Source organism: Sorex fumeus, unplaced genomic scaffold, assembly GCF_029834395.1.
Source record: "Sorex fumeus unplaced genomic scaffold, SorFum_2.1 ptg000264l, whole genome shotgun sequence".
Taxonomy (NCBI): Eukaryota; Metazoa; Chordata; class Mammalia; order Eulipotyphla; family Soricidae; genus Sorex; species Sorex fumeus.
In genome coordinates, this window is record NW_026606321.1 from 1654389 (window position 1) to 1680285 (window position 25897).

The following is a 25897-nucleotide window of genomic DNA, read 5'->3' on the forward strand; positions in this document are numbered from 1 at the left end:
CTTTCTCTCTTTCTTTCTCTCTTTCTTCCTTTCTTTCTCTCTTTCTCTCTTTCTTTCTTTCTTTCTTTCTCTCTCTTTCTCTTTCTTTCTTTCTCTCTCTCTTTCTTTCTCTCTTTCTTTCTTTCTTTCTTTCTCTCTTTCTCTCTCTTTCTTTCTTTCTCTCTTTCTTTCTTTCTTTCTCTCTTTCTTTCTCTCTTTCTTTCTTTCTCTCTCTTTCTTTCTCTTTCTTTCTTTCTTTCTTTCTTTCTTTCTTTCTTTCTTTCTTTCTTTCTTTCTCTCTCTTTCTCTCCTTCCTTCCTTCTTTCTTCTTTCTTTCTTTCTTTCTTTCTTTCTTTCTTTCTTTCTTTCTTTCTTTCTTTCTGCAGAGTCCTGAACTCCACCTACCTCTGTGCTACTTTTTCAATCCCCACCTTTGAAGTTAAGCTTTGAGAACACATTTGATATTTGAGTTTCTATTTCTAATCATTCATAAGATAGAAATTAAAAAAGTGTTCAATTCCAGGAGAAAAATGTCACTGTTCCTTATTAACTTGCTTAACGTTTTGATCATGTCTGGTCTCTTTTTGCTTATGCTCATACCTATATATTTTTGTGATATATTTTTATTGTGCTAAAAGAATTATAAAATTATTTTATTGTTCCTATTTATTTTTTTCGATTTTAATGAACAGTTCGGTGGCATTAAATGAACCTACATTAATGTGCAACATTTTTCATCTTTCCCCACCGAAAGTCTATATTTATTTAACAATAATTTCCCATTCTTTTCTCACTCACATGCTGGTGTTTATTTTGAGAATGATGGAAAGTCCACTGTTGATGTGGTTCAGCATGGGAAATTTGTTCTACTTGCAGGTTGAAGAAGCGGGTTTAATTAACCACCCGCCTTGGAAACTGAAGGTCATCCAGCTGTTTGAGACACAGAGAGTACGCCACGGAATGATGACCCTGGGCCCTAGTGGGGCAGGGAAAACCACCTGCATCCACACCTTGATGAAAGCTATGACAGGTAAGGGGAGGAGGCAGAGAGGCTGGCCTGTAAGTGACACATTTAAATGGTTGTGATGCTATTGGTCATTCTAGTAACAGACACAAAGGTTGGGACATTAAAGAAAAAAATCTTATGGGAAAGAATGCTGCCTCACAGATTATTGGATATGTTTTAGAGGTTAACATCTGACATTAATGGGGCAGAGGGAAGCATTTTCTTCAGCTTAATGAGATGCTGTGCAGTTTTATGTAAGTTCAGTGTGTTGATCGATACATTTATATATAAATACCATCATACAAGAGTATTGTCTCTTTCCTGGTACACAGTTACTGGTGTGTGCGGGTGTGTGTATGGATGTGTGTGTGTGTGTGTGTGTGAGTGTTGTGACATTCAAGTATATGATACAGTATTATTAGCTATGACCACAGTGCTTTACATAGACCCTCAGATGTGTTTATTGTAACTGGAATTGTGTTTCCTTTGAAAAACAATTTCCTCCCTCTCCCCCCAGGCAGCCTCCACTAAGCTTTCTGTTTCTGTGAGTTTGGTGTTTTGATATTTCATGCATAAATGATGTGCTGGATTTGTCATTCTGTCTCTCACTTGCTTCACTTAACACAATGCCCTAAAGGTCCACCCATATCATCACCACTGGCAAGATTTCTCTCTCTCTCCTGACTGAATTCTCTTCTGTTGTGTAGCAGTGCTTTATCTGTTGCTATGGCCTTGCTGTTTATTAACAGCTGGCTATACTGCATTTGGAACGGTGACTTGAACAAAATGAGCAGTGCGTATTAAACACTATAGAACAGTACAGATAGCATGTCTGAATTACATAATTACACAGTTTCACTGATTTTCAAGAAGTTCCTGGTGAAGGTCAGTTAGTCACCATAATTATTCAATAATCACTGGATAATAATGATAATTACTAATAATTGTGTATTAACTTGCTCTTGTTTTTCAGTATGTAAGACAAACATACGTACTCATTTTATTTGTTTGTTTTGGAGTCACACCTAGCAGTGCTCGGGACTTACTCCTGGCTCTGCTCTCAGGGATCACTCCTGGCAGTGCTTTGGGGGACTTTATTGGGTTACAGGGATTAAACCTGGATCGGCTGTGTACAAGGCAATTGTCCTACCCACTGTATTATTACTCTGGTTTACATACTTCTTTCTTAATGAAATATTACTTGAACTTTTTTTTTTCTAAATGAGCAAGAACACGTCTTCACATGTTGAAACTGATAGTGGAGAGTATGAGAATCTTTTTCTCTGATATTTTAGGCACACTTATAAAGTATACCATAAATCAAAAGCTTTCTGAGTTGGAAATTTGAAGGACATCAGATTATATTAATTCCTTAATCAGTTTGAGCATGTGGTACTTTTTATTCTAGCACAGTGATAGGGCGTTTGCCTTGCACGCAGCCAACATGACCCACCCGAGTTCGATTCCTCCGCCCCTCTCGGAGCGCCCGGCCAGCTACCGAGAGTATCTCGCCCGCACGGCAGAGCCTGGCAAGCTACCGAGAGTATTTGATATGCCAGACACAGTAACAACAAAGTCTCCAATGGAGACGTTACTGGGCCCGCTCGAGCAAATCGACGATCAACGGGAGGGCCCTTTATAGTTAATAAAATATGGCGAGTCTATTTATGATAGTTTGGATTGCAATAAGATTTGTTATTTCCCCCAATTTTGATTGAGGCGCCATGATTTACAATATCGTTAACGATGGGGTTTCCTGAGTACTGTGTCCTAACCTATGCACTTCACCAGAATGCCAGGTTCTCTCCACCAAAGGATGCACTCTTCAAATTTTGAACCCATGTTGTTGGCTCACCACAAATCAGCATGATGTTCAGCCTAGATAAATTGTTTAAAACTTGAATTTTCTTGGTCTAGACTGTGGGAAACCACACCGGGAAATGAGGATGAACCCCAAAGCAATTACGGCCCCACAGATGTTTGGTCGGCTTGATGTGGCCACAAATGACTGGACTGATGGTATATTTTCTACCCTTTGGAGGAAAACATTGAGGGCTAAGAAAGGTAGGAGATGAATTTCAGTATTGATTTTGACACGTGCTTCTAAATAAAATGATTGGTGCCTTTTTTAGGATGAGTAGAACAGTTGTATTCTTCACCTACTATTTAAGCCAAGACTCAGAAGTCATAAATCAGTATATTTGTGAATTTGGAAAAACTGAAATTATCAATCAATTAATATATTTGACCCACGTCTCCTTTATTGTTTTGAAAAGGGAATGGTTTTCTGAAAAATATTTCTGTGCCTCTGTGATATTAGATAGAAATAGCTGTAAAGAATATTGAGTAGCATGACTTCAACAGAGCTAGTTTCACTGAATAGTTTTAGAATGTTACTCTTATTTGGTTATGGCCTTAAATTTTTTTATTCTGCTATAAAACCATAGTGGCATTGGGATTCTTTGGAGAAAAATTGTATATGTCAAAAATAAAGTCTACACTGCTCGCAAGTGATTCTGCTGAGAAATACACTAGTCTTGTTGTTTAAGCAAACTCCTTAAGGGCTGGTAGTTCTCTCTGAATATTTCCACATTTATGTGCTCTAAATTGAACCAATGCTCTTAGAATATAAACTCAGATGGAAGAGGTGATATTAACTCTTCTCATCATGCCTTTTCACTCCTGAATGAGCAGAAAAGAGTCACAGGGATACAATTGCAGGGGAAAAGAAGGATATGGATGCATAAGATATTTGCACTTGTTTCATGCTTTGGGCAAGAATGTTCTCTTGAGAAATGCTTGTATTGTTGCCATTGAAATTCTCATTTAGAGAATATGGCTGATCAGCCCAACACTTCTCTTTCATCAGAGAAAAATGAAAATGTTCCCTCTAAAGTGTGCTCATATTAGACATTTTGTTTTACTGAAAATAAGTCAAAATTTGGTTCTGATTTGTTCCAGTCATCCTGCTTAAGCACAAGTTCGCTTCCCAAATATTAACTCAAAGAACAGGAGTTCAGTGAGATATGATTTTTTCCTTCTCAAAAGAAGATAACTTGTGCTTTTTCTTTCAAAGTGACTCTGTTGATTAGATCATTTTCCTTTGATTTTAGTTGAGTCATCCTAATTAGGATTTTCAAAGCAGTTTGACAGAATATGGCACAGTTGTTACAGGGCAGATAAAAATGGGAACTACAAGCCTGGTCATAGTGTTGGTAAGAAAAGCTTGTAGCTAAGAAATTCAGAGGAACAATGAAGTGTAATACTGAAAGTGGCATTCCTGGTGAGCACTGCGCTGCTTGCCACTTTCTTTACTTGTGAGGTGCACATAGCCTCCTGTTAGGTTTGGTGTCCTGTGCCCCGTGAAGTATCCGACGGGCACTAATGAGGTCCAGCTAGACATATGCAGACAAGTTAGTTGTCAATTCTCAGCAGTGTCTGACACAGCTTACCACACTTACCTTCTTGACTCTCTTGTACCACTTGGCTTCAGAAATGCCTCTGCTTCTGCCTCTCCTTCTGCTCCTCTTTCCTTGGTTGGAGGAGCCAGCCAAGGAGACTTCAGAAGTGCATGAAGTCCAAACACAGATGAGCCTTTGTCCTTGACCTTCTGTCTTGGTCCACAGACAACATAGGGCATTTATTCATCCTGGTTTTAATCCCCAATTCTAAGCTCATAGCCTTGCACATATGAATCTCCAGTCTTTTTTTTTCTTTTTCTTTTTCTTTTTGGGTCATAACCAGTGATGCTCAGGGATTTCTCCTGGCTCTGCACTCAGGAATGACACCCGAAAGTGCTCATAGGACCATATGGGATACTAGGGATTGAATCCAGGTCGGCTGCATGCAAGGCAAACACCCCACCCACTGTACGATCGCTCTGGCCCCTGAATCTCCAATCTTGAACTCATCCTCTAAGTTTTGAGTCCTCTAACTTATCCTCTGCCTTTTTGACAACTCTGCTGGGATGGGATCTCTGTTAGAGACTTTGGAATTAAGATGTGCAAACCAGGCCTGATCCGGGGGCTCTGCCTGTCTCCTCCCTTCTCATCCCTCTCCTCTCCACGAATGAGGTCCAACTTCTTGTTGTTCCTAGAATATGATCCCCAAAAGTTTAGACCCTTTGGGTCTTTGTACTCACTACTTCCGCCGCTTGGAAATTCTGCCCCTATATCTTTGCATGCCTTCATTCTCTGGAAGTTAATTCATTGACCATCTTGTCTAGAACAATGGCCTGTCCTGCATGTTTTTTTTTATTTCTTTCTATGTATTTCCTGCCTAGAGTATAAGCTTGTGAAACCTTGACATTGTCCTATTTCACACGATAGCTCCTCACCCTAAAACTAAATTGTCACATATAAGAAACCCAAATGAATATTTGTTGAATGAACAAAGGAGCTTTGAAATTTGATTGCAGGCATTAAACATCTGCTATATAGAGACAACTTTGGAAGTCTTAGTTTAAAAAAATGGAAAGCATTTTTATCAAAGCTTTCTTTAAATCACTTAATCACTTAATCACTTAATCCCCGTTATTCATCGATTTATTCGAGCGGGTGCCAGTAACGTCTCCATTCATCCCGGTTGCGTGCTAGCGTAGCCCAATGGTATCTGTTCGTTTTAGGAACATGTAGAGCCTCAAACCGATCATTTAGGGTCTTGACGAAGAAGTCTGACCATCTTATAGGTGGGCGTCCACGTGATCTTTTGATGTCTCGTGGAATCCAATCAGTAATGGCTCTAGTCCAGCGGTTGTCTGTAAACCTCATTACATGTCCAGCCCATCTGATTTTTGATGTCTTGGCAAATGAAACAGCGTCCCTGATTCTTGAGCGTTGACGAAGATCAGAACTCCGGATTCTATCTCTCATTTGAGTGAATCGTGATATTCCAAGCATAGTTCTTTCGATTCCTCTTTAAGAGACCCGAATAGTGTTCTCATCCTGTTTTCGTAGGGTCCAGGTCTCTGAGGCATATGTTAATGCAGGAAGAATAGTGGAATCAAAGAGATGTGCTCGTAGCTGGAGGTTCTTTGTCCTTTTAGTTATTTCTTCAATGCTCTTGAAGGCATTCCAAGCCGCTCTCTTCCTCCTGCGCAACTCAGGTGCCAGGTCATTCATCATGTTGATTTCTCGACCTACGTATATATAACTGTTGCATTCGGAGATGGTGGTTCCGTGGAGAGCGAATGGAGCGTCAGGAACAAGGCTGTTTCTCATAAACATTGTCTTCGCAAGATTCAGCTGTAGTCCGACCTTTCCACATTCACGGTCAAAGTCGTTCAGCATTTGTGCCGCTTGGTTGATGTTTGGTGTTATTAGAACGATGTCATCAGCAAAGCGGAGGTGGTGTAGTTGCCGACCATCTATCTTCACTCCCATGTTTTCCCATTCCAGCCGTCGCATGATGTTCTCGAGGGTGGCACTGAAGAGTTTTGGTGAAATGGTATCACCCTGCCGAACCCCTCTCTTGATATGGATGATTACTTCTTTGTAGAATGGTGAGATCTTGGTAGTGAATCCGCAATAGAGCTCACGAAGGATCCTGATGTATTGAGTTTGTACGCCCTGATTGGCTAGGGCTTCCATGACCGCTTCCGTCTCAACAGAATCAAAGGCCTTCTTTAAATCAATGAACGTTAGACAGAGTGGCATCTTGAACTCCCGAGATACCTCAATGAGCTTGGTTACTGTGTGGATATGGTCGATGGTACTGAATCCTTTTCGGAATCCAGCTTGTTCACATGGTTGTCCTTCATCTAGTGTTCTGCTAATCCTATTCAGGATGACTCGAGTGAATAGTTTGTAGATGACAGACAATAGGCAGATTGGGCGATAGTTGCCAATGTCGTGGATGTCTCCTTTCTTGTATAGTAGTACAGTCTTGCTGGTTTTCCATTGGGATGGAACCTTGCATTCAGACAGGTAGCGTGTGAAGAGTCGAGCCAATGTATTGATGAGTACTGATGGTAAGTTCTTCAGGTGTTCAGGTCTGATCTTGTCTGGGCCAGGTGCTCTTTGTTTCTTTACAGACGAGATGGCATGTTGGATTTCGGAAGGGAGAACATTGGGAACGACATATCCATCATGTGGTATGTGGTATGTGGGCAAGTGGATGTGGCTATTAAAGAGATCTGAGTAGAAGTCATGAATAATCTTCTCCATTGCCCTTCTGGAAGATGTGATAGATCCATCATGATGTCGGAGGGCAGTCATCTTGGTTTTGTAGTTGGTGAAGGACAGGCGGGCATTACGAATGTTTTTTCCAGCTTCTGCTGCATCTACCAGTACTGCTGCTCTCCTGTTTTTGAGGTCATCCTTGATGGCTTCTCTGCACTGTTTTGCCAGTTCGGACGTTTGCTTGTGGTTGCCTGAGGCACGTGCCAAGCCACGTTGGCGAATAAGTTCAAGAGTGTTCGAAGAAAGACTTTTTTTGTGGTTATCTCTCTCTTGGCATTCCTTGCACAATCATGGAGGTGCTGAATCATTCGATCGTATTCCTCATCAATGTTGTCAATGACAGCATCTTCCCATGTTGCCGCAACAGAGCCAAAGAGTTCCCAGTTGATGGTTGTTCTGGGAGTCCTCTTCTTAAACCTTGCATTCTTTTCTCCTCGTTCTGTGAGGTAGAATTTTGCACGAAGAAGACGGTGGTCTGATCCCGTTTGGAATTTTGGGACAACAGCAACATCGGTTAGGCAAAACCGCCGATTGAATATGATGTGGTCTATTTCATTGTGGAACCGTCCATCGGGAGACTCCCATGTCCAACGTTTAGATTCAGCCTTTTGGAATTGTGAGTTACCATGGAAGGTTTTGGTTGACATGATGAACTCAGACAGTCTGTCACCCTGTTCGTTCCATTCCAGGCCATGGGTTCCAATGTGGAGTTCATCGACTGATCTTCTTGGTCCTATCTTGGCATTAAAATCACCGACAATGATCTTGTAGAAGGTGTGATCTTCTTTATAGAACTTCTCTAGCTCCATGTAGAATTTCTCAGTTTCTCTTTCACCATAACTGGATGTTGGTGCATAGACAACAAAGATAGAAACTGCCGGTAGTGAGCCACATTTATTCAAGTGTAATCGTCCGATTCGGGTTGTTAGGCATTCAAATGAATCAATGCTCGTGACTAAGTTTGTGTTGACAAGGATACCGACACCACCGACGCCTCTTTTATCACATGTTCCAAGGAACAGTTCTTCTCCAGTGTCGAAAACAGCATGATGGAATTGATGTCTTCTCGTTTCGGTCAGACCAATGATGTCGTACTTGATCTTTCGTGCTTGTACCATAAGGTCTTCAATGGATGCAGCAGATGCCAGGGTACGAGCATTAAAAGTACAGACAATCATTTTTGTTTTTCTGCGTTTTGGCAGCCCATGTCTGCCTTGGTGTTTTATCAGCTTCTCCTTCCATATCCTTCTCGACTCTGCATAATCAGGGTTAGGGAAATGAGATCCATTTATTACTGGATTTGGCATATCAATTTGGTCTATTTGGCATAGACCACGGATAGCTTGCCAGGCTCTTCCGTGCGGGTTGGATATTTAAGGATATTTAAGGTATCCTGAAAATTTAGAGAAAAGTAAATGAATAGTCGCGCGGCCGCAGGCCGCGCGCTCCCGGGAGCTTGTTGTGATAATCTCTGGATCCTGGCTTTTGTTGGGGTTACACGGCAGTTGGAGGGTGTAACCGTCTAGTTACTGACAGGTCCAGTCCCAAACCGTGCAGGCTTGGAGATCTCAGCCCCGGGTCCCACACACCTGGGTTCCTCTGCCAGTTTTGTTATGTCTGAGGCTTATCCAAGTGTGTGGAGAGTGGCCCCAGTAAGGCCTTGGTTGGGGCCTGCAGGTCTTCAGCTGTTGGGCCCTGGCGAGGATAGTCAGACACAGGGTAGGAGACCTACCTATTTAATATTTAATATTTCTTTAAATATTACTGAAAATTCTGTTCATTCTCAAGCTCAGTAGTTCTATATCTATGCACATATATGTATGTATATTTCTCCCCTGCTTTGGTGGAATATTTTAGGAGAACATATCTGGATAGTTCTTGATGGTCCAGTAGATGCCATCTGGATTGAAAATCTGAATTCTGTTTTGGATGATAACAAAACTCTAACTCTTGCCAATGGTGACCGGATTCCCATGGCTCCAAACTGCAAGATCGTTTTTGAGCCACACAACATTGACAATGCGTCTCCAGCCACTGTCTCCAGGAACGGAATGGTCTTTATGAGTTCTTCTATTCTGGACTGGAGTCCAATCCTTGAGGTATGATTGGAGTCTTCTGTGGTGTTAGAGGGAAACTGATCATTAAATACTGTTTTAGCATATGGAATGATTATATTGTGTCTCTGTGGAAAGTCACAAACTCATAAATAAGTTTGAAGTCAACATTCATTGCTTCCCTTTTGAGTTCTATTTCAATGTTGTTGCTTAAGAACCAGTTAACTTCCTGACACCCACAGAATTTACCTCTCTTTAAGAAAACATAGTGTGATATTTTGTGGCAAATGTCTTGACCTTTCTTCATCTTGGAGTCTCCAGGTGACTGAATTCTCCATTCTCCTGAGTATTCTTTGGTAGTTGGTTAATTATGAAATTAGAAAAAATACTTATATTTCATATTTCATATTTTATGGGGCTGGAGCGATAGCACAGCAGTAGGGCGTTTGCCTTGCATGCAGCCAACATGGCCGACGCAAGTTTGATTCCTCCGCCCCTCTCGGAGAGCCCGGCAAGCTACCGAGAGTATCTCACCTGCACGGCCGAGCCTGGCAAGCTACCCATGATGTATTCGATATGCCAAACACAGTAACAACAAAGTCTCCAATGGAGACGTTACTGGGCCCACTCGAGCAAATCAATGAACAACGGGAGGACAGTGACAGATACTTTATATTTCATATTTCACCTAATTCACAAATGTGATGCAAAAAAGATATTTTTAAAAAGTGGGGTCTGTCCCTTATGTGAAGCTTTAACATTTTTTGCTGGTATTAATTAAAATCATTTAGTACAAAACTGTCTTTAGTGTAGCCTTAGAATGCATAGAATACTCATGTATATGTGTGTGTGTGTGTGTGTGTGTGTGTGTGTGTGTGTATCTATATATCTCTCTATATAATGTGGCAATATTTGGTGGGAAATACTGGTAAAAGAAAACAACTAGTCATGGTAAGTCTTTGTTTCTCATTAAAAAAACCGGGTATGGATTTTCTTTCTTGACATTTTTGGGTCACCCACAGCAGTGCTTATGTCTTACTCCTGGCTCTGTGTTGAGGGTTCATCCTGGCAGGCTGGGAGGACCATATAGGGTGCTAGAGATTGATCCTGGGTTGCATGTGCAAGGCGAGCACTCTGCCTGCTGTGTTATCTCTCCAGCCCCATGGATTTTCTTCATCTTTTCTTTATATATTTATTTTTATCTTTTAAAATTGATTCCCATCTGCATGCCTCCTCATTTCTACACCTATTTGAGTCAAGAACTGAGGATGTCTCCATTTTGGCTCCCAGATCTGAGCATTTGAATTGGGCAGCAGTAGGACCAGTGCACTGGGGGGTCATGGCCTAGATTTAATTCTGGCCTTCCCTCCAACTGACTTCAGGGATCCTGGGCCCTTTGACATCCAGTTCTTGGGCGTTGGGGATGAGAAGTGCATATCCACCTCATTGAGTTGTTTTGAGCATTGACTAAATTGATCCATGAATGGATGGACAGCAGGAACATGCCTATTCTCAGCGGAAGCATCTTCTTAGATATCATTGTTATTGGTATGACTATTGTTGAATGATAAAAGCAAAACCTTGTGTTCCCTGGTTGGCCACTTTTACATTAACAAATGTACTTGATTTCCTCCCCTCCCCACCTTTAAATTAAACCAACAGGGTTTCCTTAAAAAACGCTCACCTCAAGAAGCTGAAATTCTCCGTCAGCTGTACACAAAGTCTTTCCCAGACCTGTATCGCTTTAGCATTCAGAACTTGGAGTACAAGATGGAGATGCTGGAGGCTTTTGTCATCATGCAGAGTCTCAACATGCTTCAGGGCCTGGTCCCTGCCAAGGTGGGAGCTGCCTTTATGAAGTAACTCTCTGCTATTAGCTGAGGGGTGGTCTCTGAACTTGACTCCGACCTTGTTATGAGCAGCGGAGTGGTGTTTCTGCCATGGGCCCCCAGATCCTGGGTTTCTCTCATTTCCTTCCCTATTTCATGAAGTGAGTCATGTTGGAAATTAGAGGTAGGTTCACAGTCATCTGCTAAGTTCCCCCAATTTATCTAGCTTGCTGTTCCTCGAGATCACTTGGGAATTTATTGCCTAAAAACTCGTTTCCTTGTTGTTGCTTGAGGAAAATATACTTTACAGAGGGTTACTAGTTTTACTATTTTATTATTTTACTATTTTTAAATTTTATTTAAAACTATTCATTTATTTTTCATCTCATCTATTTAATCTATCACAGCTACTATTTTTAATCAACCACGTGTACTATCTTTCTGCATGTCTAGCTGTCTGTATGTTAAACCTATGCCATTTATCATAAATTTGCATCCATCATATATTGTGGGGGTTTGTGCAGTTTTTTGCACCACACCTGGTAGTGCTGTGGTTGTGGGGGGGGGTGCTCCTGTCCCTGTGCTCTGGGTCCTGTGGGGCCTGTGGTGGAGCTGGGGTTGGGTGCACCATGACAAGCACCTTCATGTCTGTTCTGTCCCTGAAGTCCTCCAGTGTCTATTTTTAAGGTCATGTTGGTGAATAACACTATATAGATCTTTGCTTGGTTTGGTTTATGGGCTGTACCTGGCAGTGCTCGGGGGCTACTCCTGGTTCAGTGCTCAGGACACCCTGTGCCGTGTGGGGGTTCGAACTGGTGTCACTTGTGCCCACCCCAACGCTATAGTGCTTAGGGGTCCCGTTCATATTCCTGCACAATGTGCATGGTCACTTCACCACACCTGCTATTTGTTTTACACACTCAATGCAAAGTGTTAGTGTGAGAGTGAAGTCATTAAAAAGAAACACTTCTTGCTGTCCCAGGAGGCCGGCGTGGAGGTGACGGCCGTGCACCTGGGGCGATTATACGTCTTTGCCCTGATGTGGAGCGTGGGTGCTGTGCTGGAACTCGAAGGCCGCCGGCGGCTGGAGCACTGGCTGCGTTCCCAGGAGCCGCAGACCTTGGACCTCCCCCCTCTGGTTGGGGCAGAAGACACCATGTTCGACTATTACGTCGCCCCTGACGGTGAGGGCGCGGACCAGGCCTTAACGCAAAGAGCGGTCTTTCCCCCTGGGCCCTGTTGGCACAGAATTCCTGTTTCCGATGGCCAGGGGTACTTGGGCTGTAAGAAGAAAATGGGAATTTTCATGTTTGAAAATTTCTGAGTCACTGTTTCTTTGTAAAAAAATAATTTTGAGAGAGCCCATCCTCTCACACCCCATCACATGCACATCTCCTCTTATTAGGTATATTGTGTACAAAGCTCCTAATGAAGAAACAAATTTAAAAAGCCTCCAGACAGGTGTATTTCAACCATTTATTTAATCAGCTTAGTACTGCATTTTATATAAAATTGCAGTATGCATTATATTTGTACTAAGTATGTGTGCAACTGTAGCTCTGGATATGTTAATTTATCTCCACAGATATATATGTTTATAGGCCCATATATGAAGTATATGTGTGTATCTATATAGATAGAGATGTATATATGATACACAAACAAACACATACATATGTATACATATATATCTATAGATATAGATATAGATATATTCCCAGGCAATGTTTTATATATCTTTTCACTTTGGGGCCTTACAGCAAAGATGATGTCTGATGGAAAACTTGCGAGAATGGACGTTTTAACATGATTTTATTGGCATTGTTATCACCACTGTGTTCTGAAGTTTTGTAATACTATTTGTACATGCTCTATTTCTGAAAACTTACCTATTAAGATATTTCAAGTATTTCTTAATATTTCTAACACTATTCTTTGAAATCACTTATTGATAATTTTTAAAAAAAAACTGCCAAAAATTTTATTTCACTTTGGAATTTTTGCACATTTTCTGACTCTTCCATGTCAGGTGGAAAACAGAGCCTTTTGAAGCACATGCTTATATCAGACACTTCAAGAATTATGAGTTTCTCCCTTTTTTGCCATACATGTTCAGAGCTGCAGTGGTGCTGGCAGACAACACAGCTTCACAGAAGCCAACGCAAGGGAGCACCCTGACGGACAGGAAGAACAAAGAGACCCATTCGGCATACATGGGTGTCCATAGAACTAATGCCACACCAACTGTCAATTGTCCCCCTCCCACTCCCTCCCCTTACACGGAGCTGGGAAGGAGAGAGGGAATTTTCTTTGGGAAACCTGACTATACTGAGACATTCTTGGATACTGAGATATCTGTTTTTAATGACCCTTGTATTTTATGGAAACCATTTTTTTAGAAGTAAGTCTTAATTTTATTTTTTAAGGTGCAGTGTCTTTAATTTTTAAAAATTGATTTGATTTGAGATATATAGTTACAAAGTTATTCATGATTGGGTTTCTATCATACAGTGTTCCAATACCTGTCCCTTCACCAGTGTACATTTCCTACCACCAATGTCTCCAGTTTCCCTCCCACCCCCCCCATACCTCTATGACAAGCACTTTCTCTCTCTCTCTCTCTCTCTCTCTCTCTCTCTCTCTCTCTCTCTCTCTCTCTCGGCATTATGGTTTGTAATACCATTAAGGTATATTCCTTTGCCGACTTTGAACACTCAGGTCCTGTCCAAAAGTGATTAGGGGGACCTTTGGGAAGATGGGTTCATAAGATGCCTTGCATCTTTGGTCCTTATGGCTAGGATTTAAACCGCTGCTATGGCACATGCAGACGCAAACTATCTCCATGTGCTTCAGGTGAATGGATGCACTGGAACACATGCACTGAGGAATACATCTACCCACCCGACAGCACCCCAGAATATGGCTCCATCTTGGTGCCCAACGTCGACAATGTGAGGACTGACTTTCTCATCAACACTATTGCCAAGCAGGGCAAGGTATGGCTCCTTAACTGTCATTGAACGTTGCATAATTTAAAATGTCACTTGAAAACACGGAACACCTTGTTTTCATTTGCAGGTTATGTATTTAGAGGAAGTGAAAATATTACCCAAATCAGCATTCTTCAGTTAATAGTTCCTAATAATTATAGTAGAATTGAATTCTTTCAATTTATAATTCTTTTTCATGTATTGATTGAGAGTAAGTGAATTTATGACTTGTTTCCTGTGAGGCAAAAATTCTTTCTTAATCATTCAATTAGTTTGTCAGGGTTACTGCAACTAAATATTAGACTGGGGGTAAAAACATCACTTATTTTCTCACATTTCTGGAGGGTAGAAGTCTGAGATGAAGGCATCGGCAGGTTTGACTCCTTCTGTGGTCACTCACGGGGTTAGAGCCTGCAGCCTTGCCCCGGGTCCTCACAGGGTCTCTCTCTCTCTCTCTCTCTCTCTCTCTCTCTCTCTCTCTCTCTGTGTGTGTGTGTGTGTGTGTGTGTGTGTGTGTGTGTGCATCTTTGCTGTTTTCTCCTTCGTATATACACATTTCTTGGGACATACCTTATGGCCAGTTTTGTCTTATAACCTCTTGAAAGGTTCTAACTGCAAATATAATCACAGTCTGAGGTCTGGGGGTTGGAAATTTAGCACATACATTTGGGGGTACAATTCAACTAGTGACAGTCGTTTTATTACGTTTCTTGGATTTGTCTTCCAACACCTATTTTAGGCTGTGCTGTTAATTGGTGAACAAGGAACAGCCAAGACAGTTATAATCAAAGGATTTATGTCAAAATATGATCCTGAGAGCCACGTGGTCAAGAGTCTGAACTTCTCTTCTGCAACTACGCCGTTGATGTTTCAGGTAAGGCCACCTGGGCACCGCTCATAAAACCCTGCTTGTGATCTCATTTATAAGCTCCAATTTCTTTACTCTTCTGCTCGTGTCTGTTGAATTCTGTGCTCAACATTGCAGCGGTTGTAAATTCCCAGCAAATGCCTTCCGTAACGGCTAGTATGCCACTGTGATACTCTTTCCCTAGTAAGATTATAACATTCAACTGTAAATTCTGAAGAAAATAAAAGGCCTGCATAAAGTCTTGAGAATCCCAATAAAGTTCAAAATGTCTATATAGACAAGTCTATCAGCAAAGGTAAAGGTAAAGGTAAATCAGCAAAAACAATCCAAAATTGGAAGAACTATTTATTTCTCTACCTGAGTCTGTACCTTCTCCTTATTGCCTACGTTTTTATGAGTTTTACTATTATTCTAAGCTGGACATATGGAGGTCATTTTTGATGATTCTCTCTTGAATCATGAATCTAAAGACATGCTTTCTTTTTTCTTTCATTTATTTATTTGTTTATTTATTTTTAATTTTATTGAATCACCCTGAGATAGTTACAAGGTTTCATGTTTGCGTTACAATCACACAATGATCAAACACCCATCCCTCCACCAGTGCACATTCCCCAACACCAATATCCCCGGTAAAACCCCCCTTACCACCCCCCCCCCCGCCTCCATGGCAGACATGATTCCTCATAATCTCTCTCTACTTTTGGGCATTATGGTTTGCAATACAGACCATGAAAGGTTATCATATTTGGTCCTGATCTACTTTCTGCACACATCTCCCATCCCGACAGATTCCTCCAGCCATCTTTTTCTTAGTGAGCCCTTCTCTATTCCAGCTGCCTTCTCCCCTTTGCTCATGAGGCAGGCCTCCAGCTATGGAGCAATCTATCTGTCCCATGTATCCACTGTCCTTAGGTTAAGACATGCTTTCACATCTCTTCATTTTTCCTGCCCCCTCCCTTCTATACAATCTATGGCTTTGTGATTCTACTGTAAAATATCAGCATTTTGCACCCCCAGCTGGTCTTGATTCAAGTCCAATTTCTCTTCAGCCCAGTTTTTATTCTTTTTCCAAACTGGTTTTTGAATTGTCACTTTCATATTATGGTTCTCTTATCTTTCACAAAGGCTTTCATTATCCGTTGTAATAAGGAATAATATCTTAGAATCTGAACATATTAAAGATCTTACCCTATCAAATTATTAAAGAGCAACTGTAATAAACTCAAGTTTGCCTTGCTTTTATTAAAGAAACTCTTGACAAGAATGACCTGGGTTTGCAGTGACTCACTTCCTTTGCTTTTCCTGTTCTTAATTTGTTTAAGACACTGTTGAAAGTGGCAAGGTTTTCCTAAATGCCAGTCCAGACTGCAGGGTTGGCATATCATCTCATGTGTTTATAAGAATATTCATTCATGAACTGAAAATATACATTTAATAAATTGAAGATGGAAGTTACAGTTTTTAGGGATTCCAAATGCAAAGAGCTTCATTTTTGATTAACTGTTATTCTTCAGTTACTAGAGTGAAAATGTCAAAGGACACTGAATATCATTGAGAACAAGGCCAAATAATGAGTTTTTATCACTTAAATTAATTGGCAAATTTAGAGTGCCAATAAACTAAGAACATGGATTAAGTTTCCAAATAAGACTGTCAATTTTATTATGCTCCTTTGTTAGAGATGGGATTTCCAATTTGCACTAACCTTCTACCAAATGAATACCATTCACACAATGCTGTGGTGGGACAGTGTGCTTGGAAGGTCATCTGCAAATTGCAATGACTCAGAAGTGTTATTTTTGTGTTTGGGGAACAATACATTAAATTATCACTGGCTGGCAAGATACTAACACTGTTCACCTTACTGTGTACTGCTTTACATTTAAATAACTTGTGAGTTTTACTTTAGAAGAACACACTTTGTAAAGGTTACAAGTATAACTTCATTTGTGCATGCAGGTTTTAGAACAGTAAATCAGATTTCATAGACGAAGGGCTCAGTACTCAGAAAAACTCCCTTCCATTAACACTAGTCACAGGCTCAGTGGTCCCAGGTACTTTTCTTTTCATTAATTGGCTGCAAATTCAGGAGTTTCCATGACTCCATTTGCTATAATAAATTACAACGACTCAGAAAGCTAGGAAAGTACTAGACTTGTTATTATGACTTTAGTACAGAAAGATATGAATTAGTGTCAGTCCCAAAATAGTGACAACTAGTCGAAGGCTTGGGAAATACTGAAGAGTGAACCTCCTCTGTCTTTGGGCTCTGCCATTCTTCAGGTACATGTGAGCTTCATGTCAAAGTTTGAGTTGAAATTTTATTGCATCAGTTGATCAGCAAGATTAGGTAAATTGTTGGCCTTGTGAATCATCAAGTCCCCTTCTCTTTCTGGAGATTAGATGATACCATGTGCTTCAAAGTCCCAGCATTTAATTCCATGATTATCTTTGGCATGTGGAGTCTCAGGGGTCTACCAGGAATAACACAGGAATCCTCTAGTTCGTTGGAAATTCTGAGAGTTTAAAGGGAGAAAATTCTTTGCAAGAAAGCAGAGATACAGACCAAACACATTTTTTATAGCTAATATGATTTTGTAATGCAATTTTGTTAGTAAATCTTGGTGATATTATTCTTTTAAATGGCAAAAATTAGTGGTCTATATTTGTTTGGCATGAGATACTCATTTCTTGGAAATAGACATGCACAATCCAGAAAACAATCTGTGTATTGGTAAATACATTTAGTGAATTGTAGTTTACATTTCTAGAAGTTGTGTCATTGAAGTACAATCATTGCAAGTGTAATAAAGCAGACTTTTATTTTTCAATATTTTGGGGGGAGTATGGGCCACACCTGGCAGTGCTTAGATTACTCCTGGCTCGGTGCTCAGGCATCACACTGCAGGCGGAACTCAGAAGACCACAAGTGGTGCCAGAAATCAAACCTGGGTCAGCAGCATGTATGGCAACCACCCTACCCACTGTGCTATCTCTCTGGCCCCTAAAGTAGACTTTGAAAACAAGAAACATCTCTACTGGCTAGAGTTCCATGATCTGATCCACAGTGATTTTGGCCCAACTCTCTTTTCCCTTTCAGTGCAGAGGGAGTGTCAATACTTCAGTTTCATTTTGTCTTCAGAAGCATCACGGGATCCTCTCCTACTTCTTCCGACCATGAACACTGACGCTCTTTATGAGGCCAGACTCGTCATTAGTCAACTGCTGCAGTTGATTCTTATTGCAACTTCCAGCTTTTTTTATACTAAACAAGTGCCGTTTCATTAAGAGCCTCAACTTATTATTAGCCAAGTGCTGCAGTTAATTTTCTTACTATAATTTTCAGCTTTTTTACACTAAACACATTCTGATAAAACTGAGCCAGGTGTGGACCCCAAACAGAAAGTAAAGGTAAAGGTAAAGGCCCTCCCGTTGATCATCGATTTGCTCGAGCGGGCCCAGTAACGTCTCCATTGGAGACTTTGTTGTTACTGTGTCTGGCATATCGAATACTCTCAGTAGCTTGCCGGACTCTCCGAGAGGGGCGGAGGAATCGAACTCGGGTCGGCCATGTTGGCCGCTTGTAAGGCGAACGCCCTACCGCTGTGCTATCGCTCCAGCCAAACAGAAACAAACAGAAACAGAAACAGAAACAAACAGAAACAAACAAAAACTCTTTGAGCCTCTCACTTACCTGGGACCAAACCAAATGGTAAAGAGAGAATAGTTCCCGCCCAGTTCCTGTCTCTTCCCTTGACACCCTCAGGGGTTACCGGTTCATTTGGTAGGCTTCCTTTGTTTTTGCTATGGTGTCATTTCCTGTTTGGTTTGTGGGAAGATGAACACTATGGCCTCATTTTCCTGGGAGGTCCTAGTGTAGCAACGAATAACATTCCCTGTAACTATCAAGAATGTGAACTAGACAAAAGTTATATGGACACTTTTTTTTATTAGTGAAACACCATGAGGTACAGTTGTAGAATTACAAACGTTCATGCTTGGGTTTCAGTTATACAATGATCGAGTACCCATCCCTCCACCAGTGCTCATTCTTCACCACCAATGATCCCAGTAGCCCTCCCACTCCTTACCCATCGCCACCCCACCCCGTCTCTGTTTCAGGGTATTCTCTTTTGCTCACTCTTTCCTTTAGGGTGTTGTAGTTTGCAATAGTGGTATTTGAGTGGCCATTGTGTTCTGTCTGTAGTCTACTTTCAGCACACATCCTGAGCGGGTCCTCCAAACATCCTTTACTTGGTGTTCCCTTCTCTATCTGATCTGCCTTTTCCCACAGAATGTGCTGCCAGCTTCGAAGCCGTGGAGCAGACCTCCTGAAACTTATCTCAACCATTCTTGGGTGTTCGACTCCCATTCTGTTACTTTATATTCCCCAGATGAGTGCAGTCTTTCTATGTCTGTTTCTCTCTTTCTGGCTCATTTCATCTAGCATTATACTTTCCATGTAGAACCACTTGTATGTAAATTTCATGACTTCATCTTTTCTAACAGCTGCATAGTATTCCATTGTGTAGATGTACCAAAGTTTCTTTAACCAGTCATCTGTTCTCGGGCACTCAGGTTTTTTCCAGATTTTGGCTATTGTGAATAGTGCAGCAATGAACATAGAAGTGTAGATGTCATTTCAACTGTACTTTTTTGCTTCTCTGGGATATATTCTGAGGAGTGGTATTGCTGGGTCAAATGGGAACTCAATTTCTAATTTTTTGAGAATCATCCATACTGTTTTCCAAAAGGGCTGAACCATTCGGCATTCCCACCAGCAGTGAAGGAGGGTTCCTTTCTTGCCACATCTGCACCAACACCGGTTGCTTTTCTTCTTTTGGATATGGGCCAGTCTCTGTGGTGTGAAATGATATCTCATTGTTGTTTTGATCTGCATCTCCCTGATGAATAATGATGTAGAGCATTTTCTCATGTGCCTTTTAGCCATTCAGGTTTCTTCTTTGAGAAAGTTTCTGTTCATTTTGTTGCCCCATTTTTTATGGGATTGGGTGTTTTCTTCTTGTGGAGTCCAACCAGTCCTTTGTATATCCTTGATATCAACCCCTTGTCAGATGTGTATTGGGTGAATATCCTTTCCCATTCTGTAGACTATCTTTTTATTTTGGTCACTTTTTCTTTTGAGGTGCAGAAGTTTCTTAGTTTAAGATAGTCCAATTTGTCTATCTCTGCTTTCACTTGCATGACCAGTGGCATGTCATCTTTGAAAATACCATTAGCTTTAATGTTGTGGAGGGTTTTGCCAACCTTGTCTTCAATGTGCCTTATGGATTCTGGTCTGATGTTGAGGTCTTCAATCCATTTTGATATTACTTTTGTACAATGTGTTAGGTAGAGATCTGAGCCCACTTTTTTGCATGTAGCTTTCCAGTTTTGTCAGTACAATTTGTTAAAGAGGCTTTCCTTGCTCCACTTCACATTTATTGCTCCCTTATAAGAGATTAGATGATCATATGTTTGGGGGAGATGTCAGTATATTCAACCCTGTTCCATTGAGCTGTGCTCTGCCTTTGTTCCAGTACCATGCTGTTTTAATTATTACTGCTTTGTAATAGAGTTTGAGGTTGAGGAGGTTGATTCCTCCCATTTTCTTTTTCCTAAAAGTTGTTTTAGCTATTCTTCGGGCTTATTGTTCCATATGAATTTCAAGAGTGTTTGTTCCATTTCTTTGAAGAATGTCATGGATATCACTATAGAGATCACATTGAATTTATACAATGCTTTGGGAAGTATTGCCTTTTGACAATGTTAATTCTCCCAATCCGTGAGCAGGGGATATCTTTCCATATACTCATGTCCTTTTATATTTTCTGAAGTAGCGTTTTGTAGTTTTCTTTGTACTGGTCTTTTATATCCTTAGTTAAGCTGATTCCTAGGTACTTGATTTTCTGGGGCAGAATTGTGAATGGGATTTTTTTTCATGTCACTTTCTTATCTCTCATTTTTTGTGTATAGGAAAATATAGACTTTTTGATATTGATTTTATAGCCTGCAACTTTACTATACAAATCTATTGTTTCTAGAAGTTTCTTGGTAGAGGCTTTAGGGTTCTCTAAGTATAGTATCATATCATCTGCGAATAGTGAGAGTGTGATTTTTTCCTTTCCTACCTGAATGCCCTCATTTAATATCTTTTTTCTTGCCTAACTGCTATTGCAAGTACTTACAGTACTATATTGAACAGCAGTGGAGAGAGTGGGAATCTTTGTCTCGTCCCTGATCTAAGAGAGAAGTCTCTCAGTTTTTCCCCATTGTGGATGATACTTGCCATAAGCTTGTGATAGATGGCTTTAACTATATTGAGGAAAGTCCCTTCTATACCATTTTTGCAAGGGTTTTCATCATAAATGGGTGCTGGATCTTGTAAAATGCTTTCTCTGCATCTATTGATGTGATCATATGGTGGTTTTATCTTTTCTTTTGTTGATATGATGGATTATGTTGATTGATTTTCGAATGTTAAACCATCCTTGCATCCCTGGGATGAATCCCCACTTGGTCATGGTGTATGATCTTTTGATGAGTTGTTGAATTCTATTTGCTAGTATTTTGTTGAGAATCTTCACATTCGTGTTCATCGGGGTTATTGGCCTGTAGTTTTCTTTTCTTGTGGTGTCTTTGTTTCCTTTTGGTATTAGAGAGATATGGGCTTCATAAAAACTGTTTGGGAGAGTTTCTGTTTTTTTCAATTTCCTGGAAAAGCTTGAGAAGAACTGGCAATAGGTCCCTTAAATGTTTGGAAAAATTCACTAGTGAATCCATCTGTACCTGGGTTTTTGTTTTTGGGAAGACTTTTGATTGCAGTTTCAATTTCCTTGATATTAATAGAACTATTCAGGTATTCTATATCTTCCTGATTCAGCTTTGGGAGATTATAGGAATCCAGGAATTTGTCCATTTCTTCTAGGTTCTCTTGTTTTGTGGCATACAGACTTTCAACGTAGTCTCTGTTGATCTTTTGAATTTCTTTGGTTTCTGTTGTGATATCCTCCTTCTCATATCTGATTCGGTTTATTAGGGTTCTCTCTCTCTCTTTCTTTGTGAATTTTGCTAGTGGTTTATCTATCTTGTTTATTTTCTCGAAGAGCCAGCTCTTGGTTTCATTGTTCTTTTGGATTTTTGGGGGTTTTTCCATGTCATTGATTTCTGCTCTAAGTTTTATGATCTCCTACCTTCTGCCTGGTTTGGGCTCCTTTTGTTGGTCCCTTTCTAAGATCTTTAGCTATGAAGTCAAGTTGCTTATGTGGGCCCTTTCTTCCTTCCTGAGAACTGTGGCAGAGCTATAAATTTTTTCCTCAAATGGCTTTAGCTGCGTCCCATAGATTTTGATAGTTCGTGTCTTCATTTTAATTTGTTTCCAGGTTTCTTTTGATTTCTTCCTTGATTTCTTTCCTGACTCACTTGTTGTTCAACATTGAGTTGTTTAATTTCCAGGTGTTTGGTTTGGTTTTCTGTGTCTGTACATGATTAACTTATATCATACCCCAACACTCAGATCTGCCGAAAAGGCAACAGTAGACAATTTGTTTTCTATTTCTGGTTATGAATAACATATAATGTTGCGTGGCCACAGTAGCGTCCATGTAATTTTGGAATTCTGAAATTTTAACAATTAAATCTGGAGGGATTTCTGCCAAACCTGCTGGGTTCCAAGGCTTGTTCCTGAGTCTCTTGGATCATGGCCATTAAGCAGCTTGATTAGGTGCCAGAGAGGCCGTTTGTGGGTGGGGATTCAGGATATCTTTGGGGTGGGGAGGAAAGGCCCGGCTCTACCCCCATCCCGCGAGGCCCTACGTGTCTCGTCACTGGTGGCCCAAACCTGACTGTTCAGAGGCCTCTGGAGGATGGCGGCCACCGAGCCAACAGGGGGAACGGGCCAAGGCACAAAACCTATTCCCACCTGGGGTGGCTCGGCGCTGGTTAACCTACTGCAGGGACCGAACACATTTCTGTCTAAAGCTGCTGGGTTCCGAGATTTGTTTCTTAGTCTCTGGGATCATGGCCATTAAGCAGCTTGATCAGGAACCAGAGAGTCCATTCTCGGGTGTCAACTCAGGGTCTTGTTGGGGCGGGGAGGAAAGGACCAGCTCCACCCCCATCCTGTGAGGCCCCACGTGTCTCATCACTGTGGGCCCAAACCTGACTGTCCAATGGCCTCTGGAATATGGCAGCTACTGAACCGTCAAGGGGGAGCAGGTGGAGGGACAACACTCTTTCTCTCTTGGAGTGGTCCGGCACTGGTAAAAATTGTGGGGGCTGAACGCATTTCTGCCAAAAGCCGTTGTGTTCTGAGATTTGTCTCTGAGTCTCTGGGATCATGGCCATTAAGCAGTTTGATCAAGAATCAGAGAGGCCTTGCCTCCAATTATATAGCTGAGCCATAGGTGGTTTGTGGGTGTGGTTCCCACATACCTAACTTTTGGCCATTTGCTTTCTTGATAAACTTGGCCACAAGTTGTTGGGGCCTGGCCAAAGGCACAGCAGCAATTTTGGGCTATCTGAAAGTCTGAAGGTGCCATCAGGCTGCTGATGCCCTCGCCTCACAGGTACAGATAGACCTGCTGGCAGCACCGTACCCCCTGGACACTGCTTTTTAAAAGAGAAATTCAGTTTGTCTTTGAGGATGTCTTATTTCCTCCAGAGGTTCTAATGTTTTCCCCATTTGAAGTAATTGTCACATATTTAAATAAATTAAACCATACAGAATGAGAAGGGGAAAAAGTTAACCCATGAGTTTCTGAAAAGTTAACCCATGAGTTTCCCACATGTTTGGGGTTCTATGTTCAGGGCTTACTCCTGACTCTGTGCTTGGGTCCTCTTGCCTGACTCAGGGGGCCATATGTGATGCCCAGAATAAAAACCTGGGTCAGTTGCATGCAAATCAAGTGACATAATTTTGCTATCTCTCAAGCCTCCAAACTTTCCGTTTTCAAATTGCAAATGATATATTGCACATAGTTGTATAATCATATTTCCCTCCCCCACTTTTCTTAAACTTTTGTGTGCTCAGGAATCGTTCCTGGTGGTGCTCAAACCTGGGTTGGTCTCATTCAAGACAAATGCTCTTCCCACTGTACCATCTCTCTGGCCCAGAGTTTTATTTTTTAAAATAAAAATGAAGCTGAAAGGAACCCCCCCCCCCCAATTTTCCTCACTAGACTCAGAACAACTACTTTTCCAATTGTTCAGTTAGTCAGAAGATGAATCTATAAAACAGGTCACTTTGGATTAGCTTTGCTGGAATTGTTTTTAGGTTCATGAAATCACTTCTGAACTGATCTTTTCTCTCTGCAAGAACCCTTCTTATCATAGGAAGTCCTTTTTGTTTCCTGAGAGCAGAGTGTGAAGATGAGTCCTCATAGGATAATTGTGAGAGATAATTCGGAAAAAAATTTTTTTCATGGGAGCACTCTCTAGAAAATGCCAGGTTTTCCTGCTAATGTTAATGCACTTAGATGAGGGTGATGAAAGAATTTCTTTGAAATTGCATGCTTGTTAGCATGTCCCATATGTCCACTGAGTTTTTACTGTTCACAATATGCCTTCCAATATCTTTTTCCTCCACGTTATTAAATGACCAATTTATTACTTAGTGCAGTTTTAGGTTTTTTTTTTAGCTTCTAGTTAACACTGTTATATTTTCAAGTTAGGTATATTTTACTTTTAAAACTATGCCGTTGAGCATTTTAAGTGTTACTCACATAAGACTTTTCATTTGATTTTAGTCAATTACAGTAATGGAAAGATATTATTTAGACAGTAGATTTTTATGAGTGTATGTTCTTCATTTTTATCTTTTAGCTAAGTTGTACATAAGTGGAAGTAAAAATTCAAATAGGCTTTATATTTAATTTAGCTAGATGTAGTACATAGTGACTTAAGTACTTACATATAGAAATATATGTAAGTATCAAAATGTACTTCTTTTTTGTAATGCATTACATTTTCCAAGTCCTTTTTATATTATATCAATTGTATATAATACTTTGTTTTGTATCTACATATATATGTATTGTGACATATATTTTTATGTACATGCCCACTTCTGAGCTGTGGTTAAGGAATAATAAATAGCTTATATTAAATAAAAAAGCAGATAAGAAGCAAAAATAGTAGCCATAATTTTACTTTTTGATTTATAGCACCAAGTTTTTGTGTAAGGCCTTGCAGGTAATACAGAATTTGCTCTGTATCTCATTCAGAGACACATTTAGTGAGTCCAAGATTTGGACAGTACCCAGTGTCCTCAACTGTGTGCCAGCTTCCAGTAGCCCCTCCCATGAGGAGGGCCCTTGGTGTGATTGGGAGCAGATACCTACATATTTATGCTTAGCTGATGTGTGAAGTGCTGCTTATGCTGTAATCCAGAGCTTCTCAGTTGGGCACCAGATGTCCCCCTGTGAGCTCCCAGGGTATTTTTTCCAAGAAGACTACAGGTGCAGATTATGACAATGGGGGGAGGGGCGGGGGAGAGGGCATGGCACAAGACAGGGAGGCAGCTGATAGGACGTGGAACACAGGAAGGAACTGAGGGGCTGGAGCGATAGTCGAGCGGGTAGAGCGTTTGCCTTGCACGCGGCCAACCCAGATTCAATCCCCAGCACCCCATATGGTCCCCCGAGCACTGCCAGGCGTAATTCCTGAGTACAGAGCCAGGAGTAATCCCTATGCATCGCTGGGTGTGACCCGAAAAGGAAAAAAAAAGGAAGGAACTGAGGTCAGAAGTTTAGCACATGAGTATGAGTAGGAGTTGGAGAAGCACTAGAAGGATCTACCTACCATGCGTCCCACAAGAGATGAACATTTCTTTCAAAGATGGCAGGAATTAATATACTGAAAGAGTTACACATGTAATACCTTATGCAAATTTTATGAAATTAGAGACTGAATTGTCTACTAAAAAATTAGTTCACAGTATTGGATTATCCTTAATTTACCCCAGAGAAGGACAACATTCCTTACTTCTAT

General features: G+C 40.9%; 1 protein-coding gene across 1 annotated transcript in view; it reads left to right on the top strand.

Annotated features, from left to right (window-relative positions):
- DNAH5 (dynein axonemal heavy chain 5) overlaps positions 1–25897 on the top strand; it is a 321369-nt gene that overhangs the window by 168679 nt on the left and 126793 nt on the right. The window contains exons 42-48 of the mRNA XM_056109071.1: positions 856–1009; positions 2903–3049; positions 9022–9263; positions 10881–11057; positions 12030–12231; positions 13901–14043; positions 14777–14911. Coding sequence (XP_055965046.1) covers positions 856–1009; positions 2903–3049; positions 9022–9263; positions 10881–11057; positions 12030–12231; positions 13901–14043; positions 14777–14911 — 1200 coding nt within the window. The remainder of the gene's footprint in view (positions 1–855; positions 1010–2902; positions 3050–9021; positions 9264–10880; positions 11058–12029; positions 12232–13900; positions 14044–14776; positions 14912–25897) is intronic.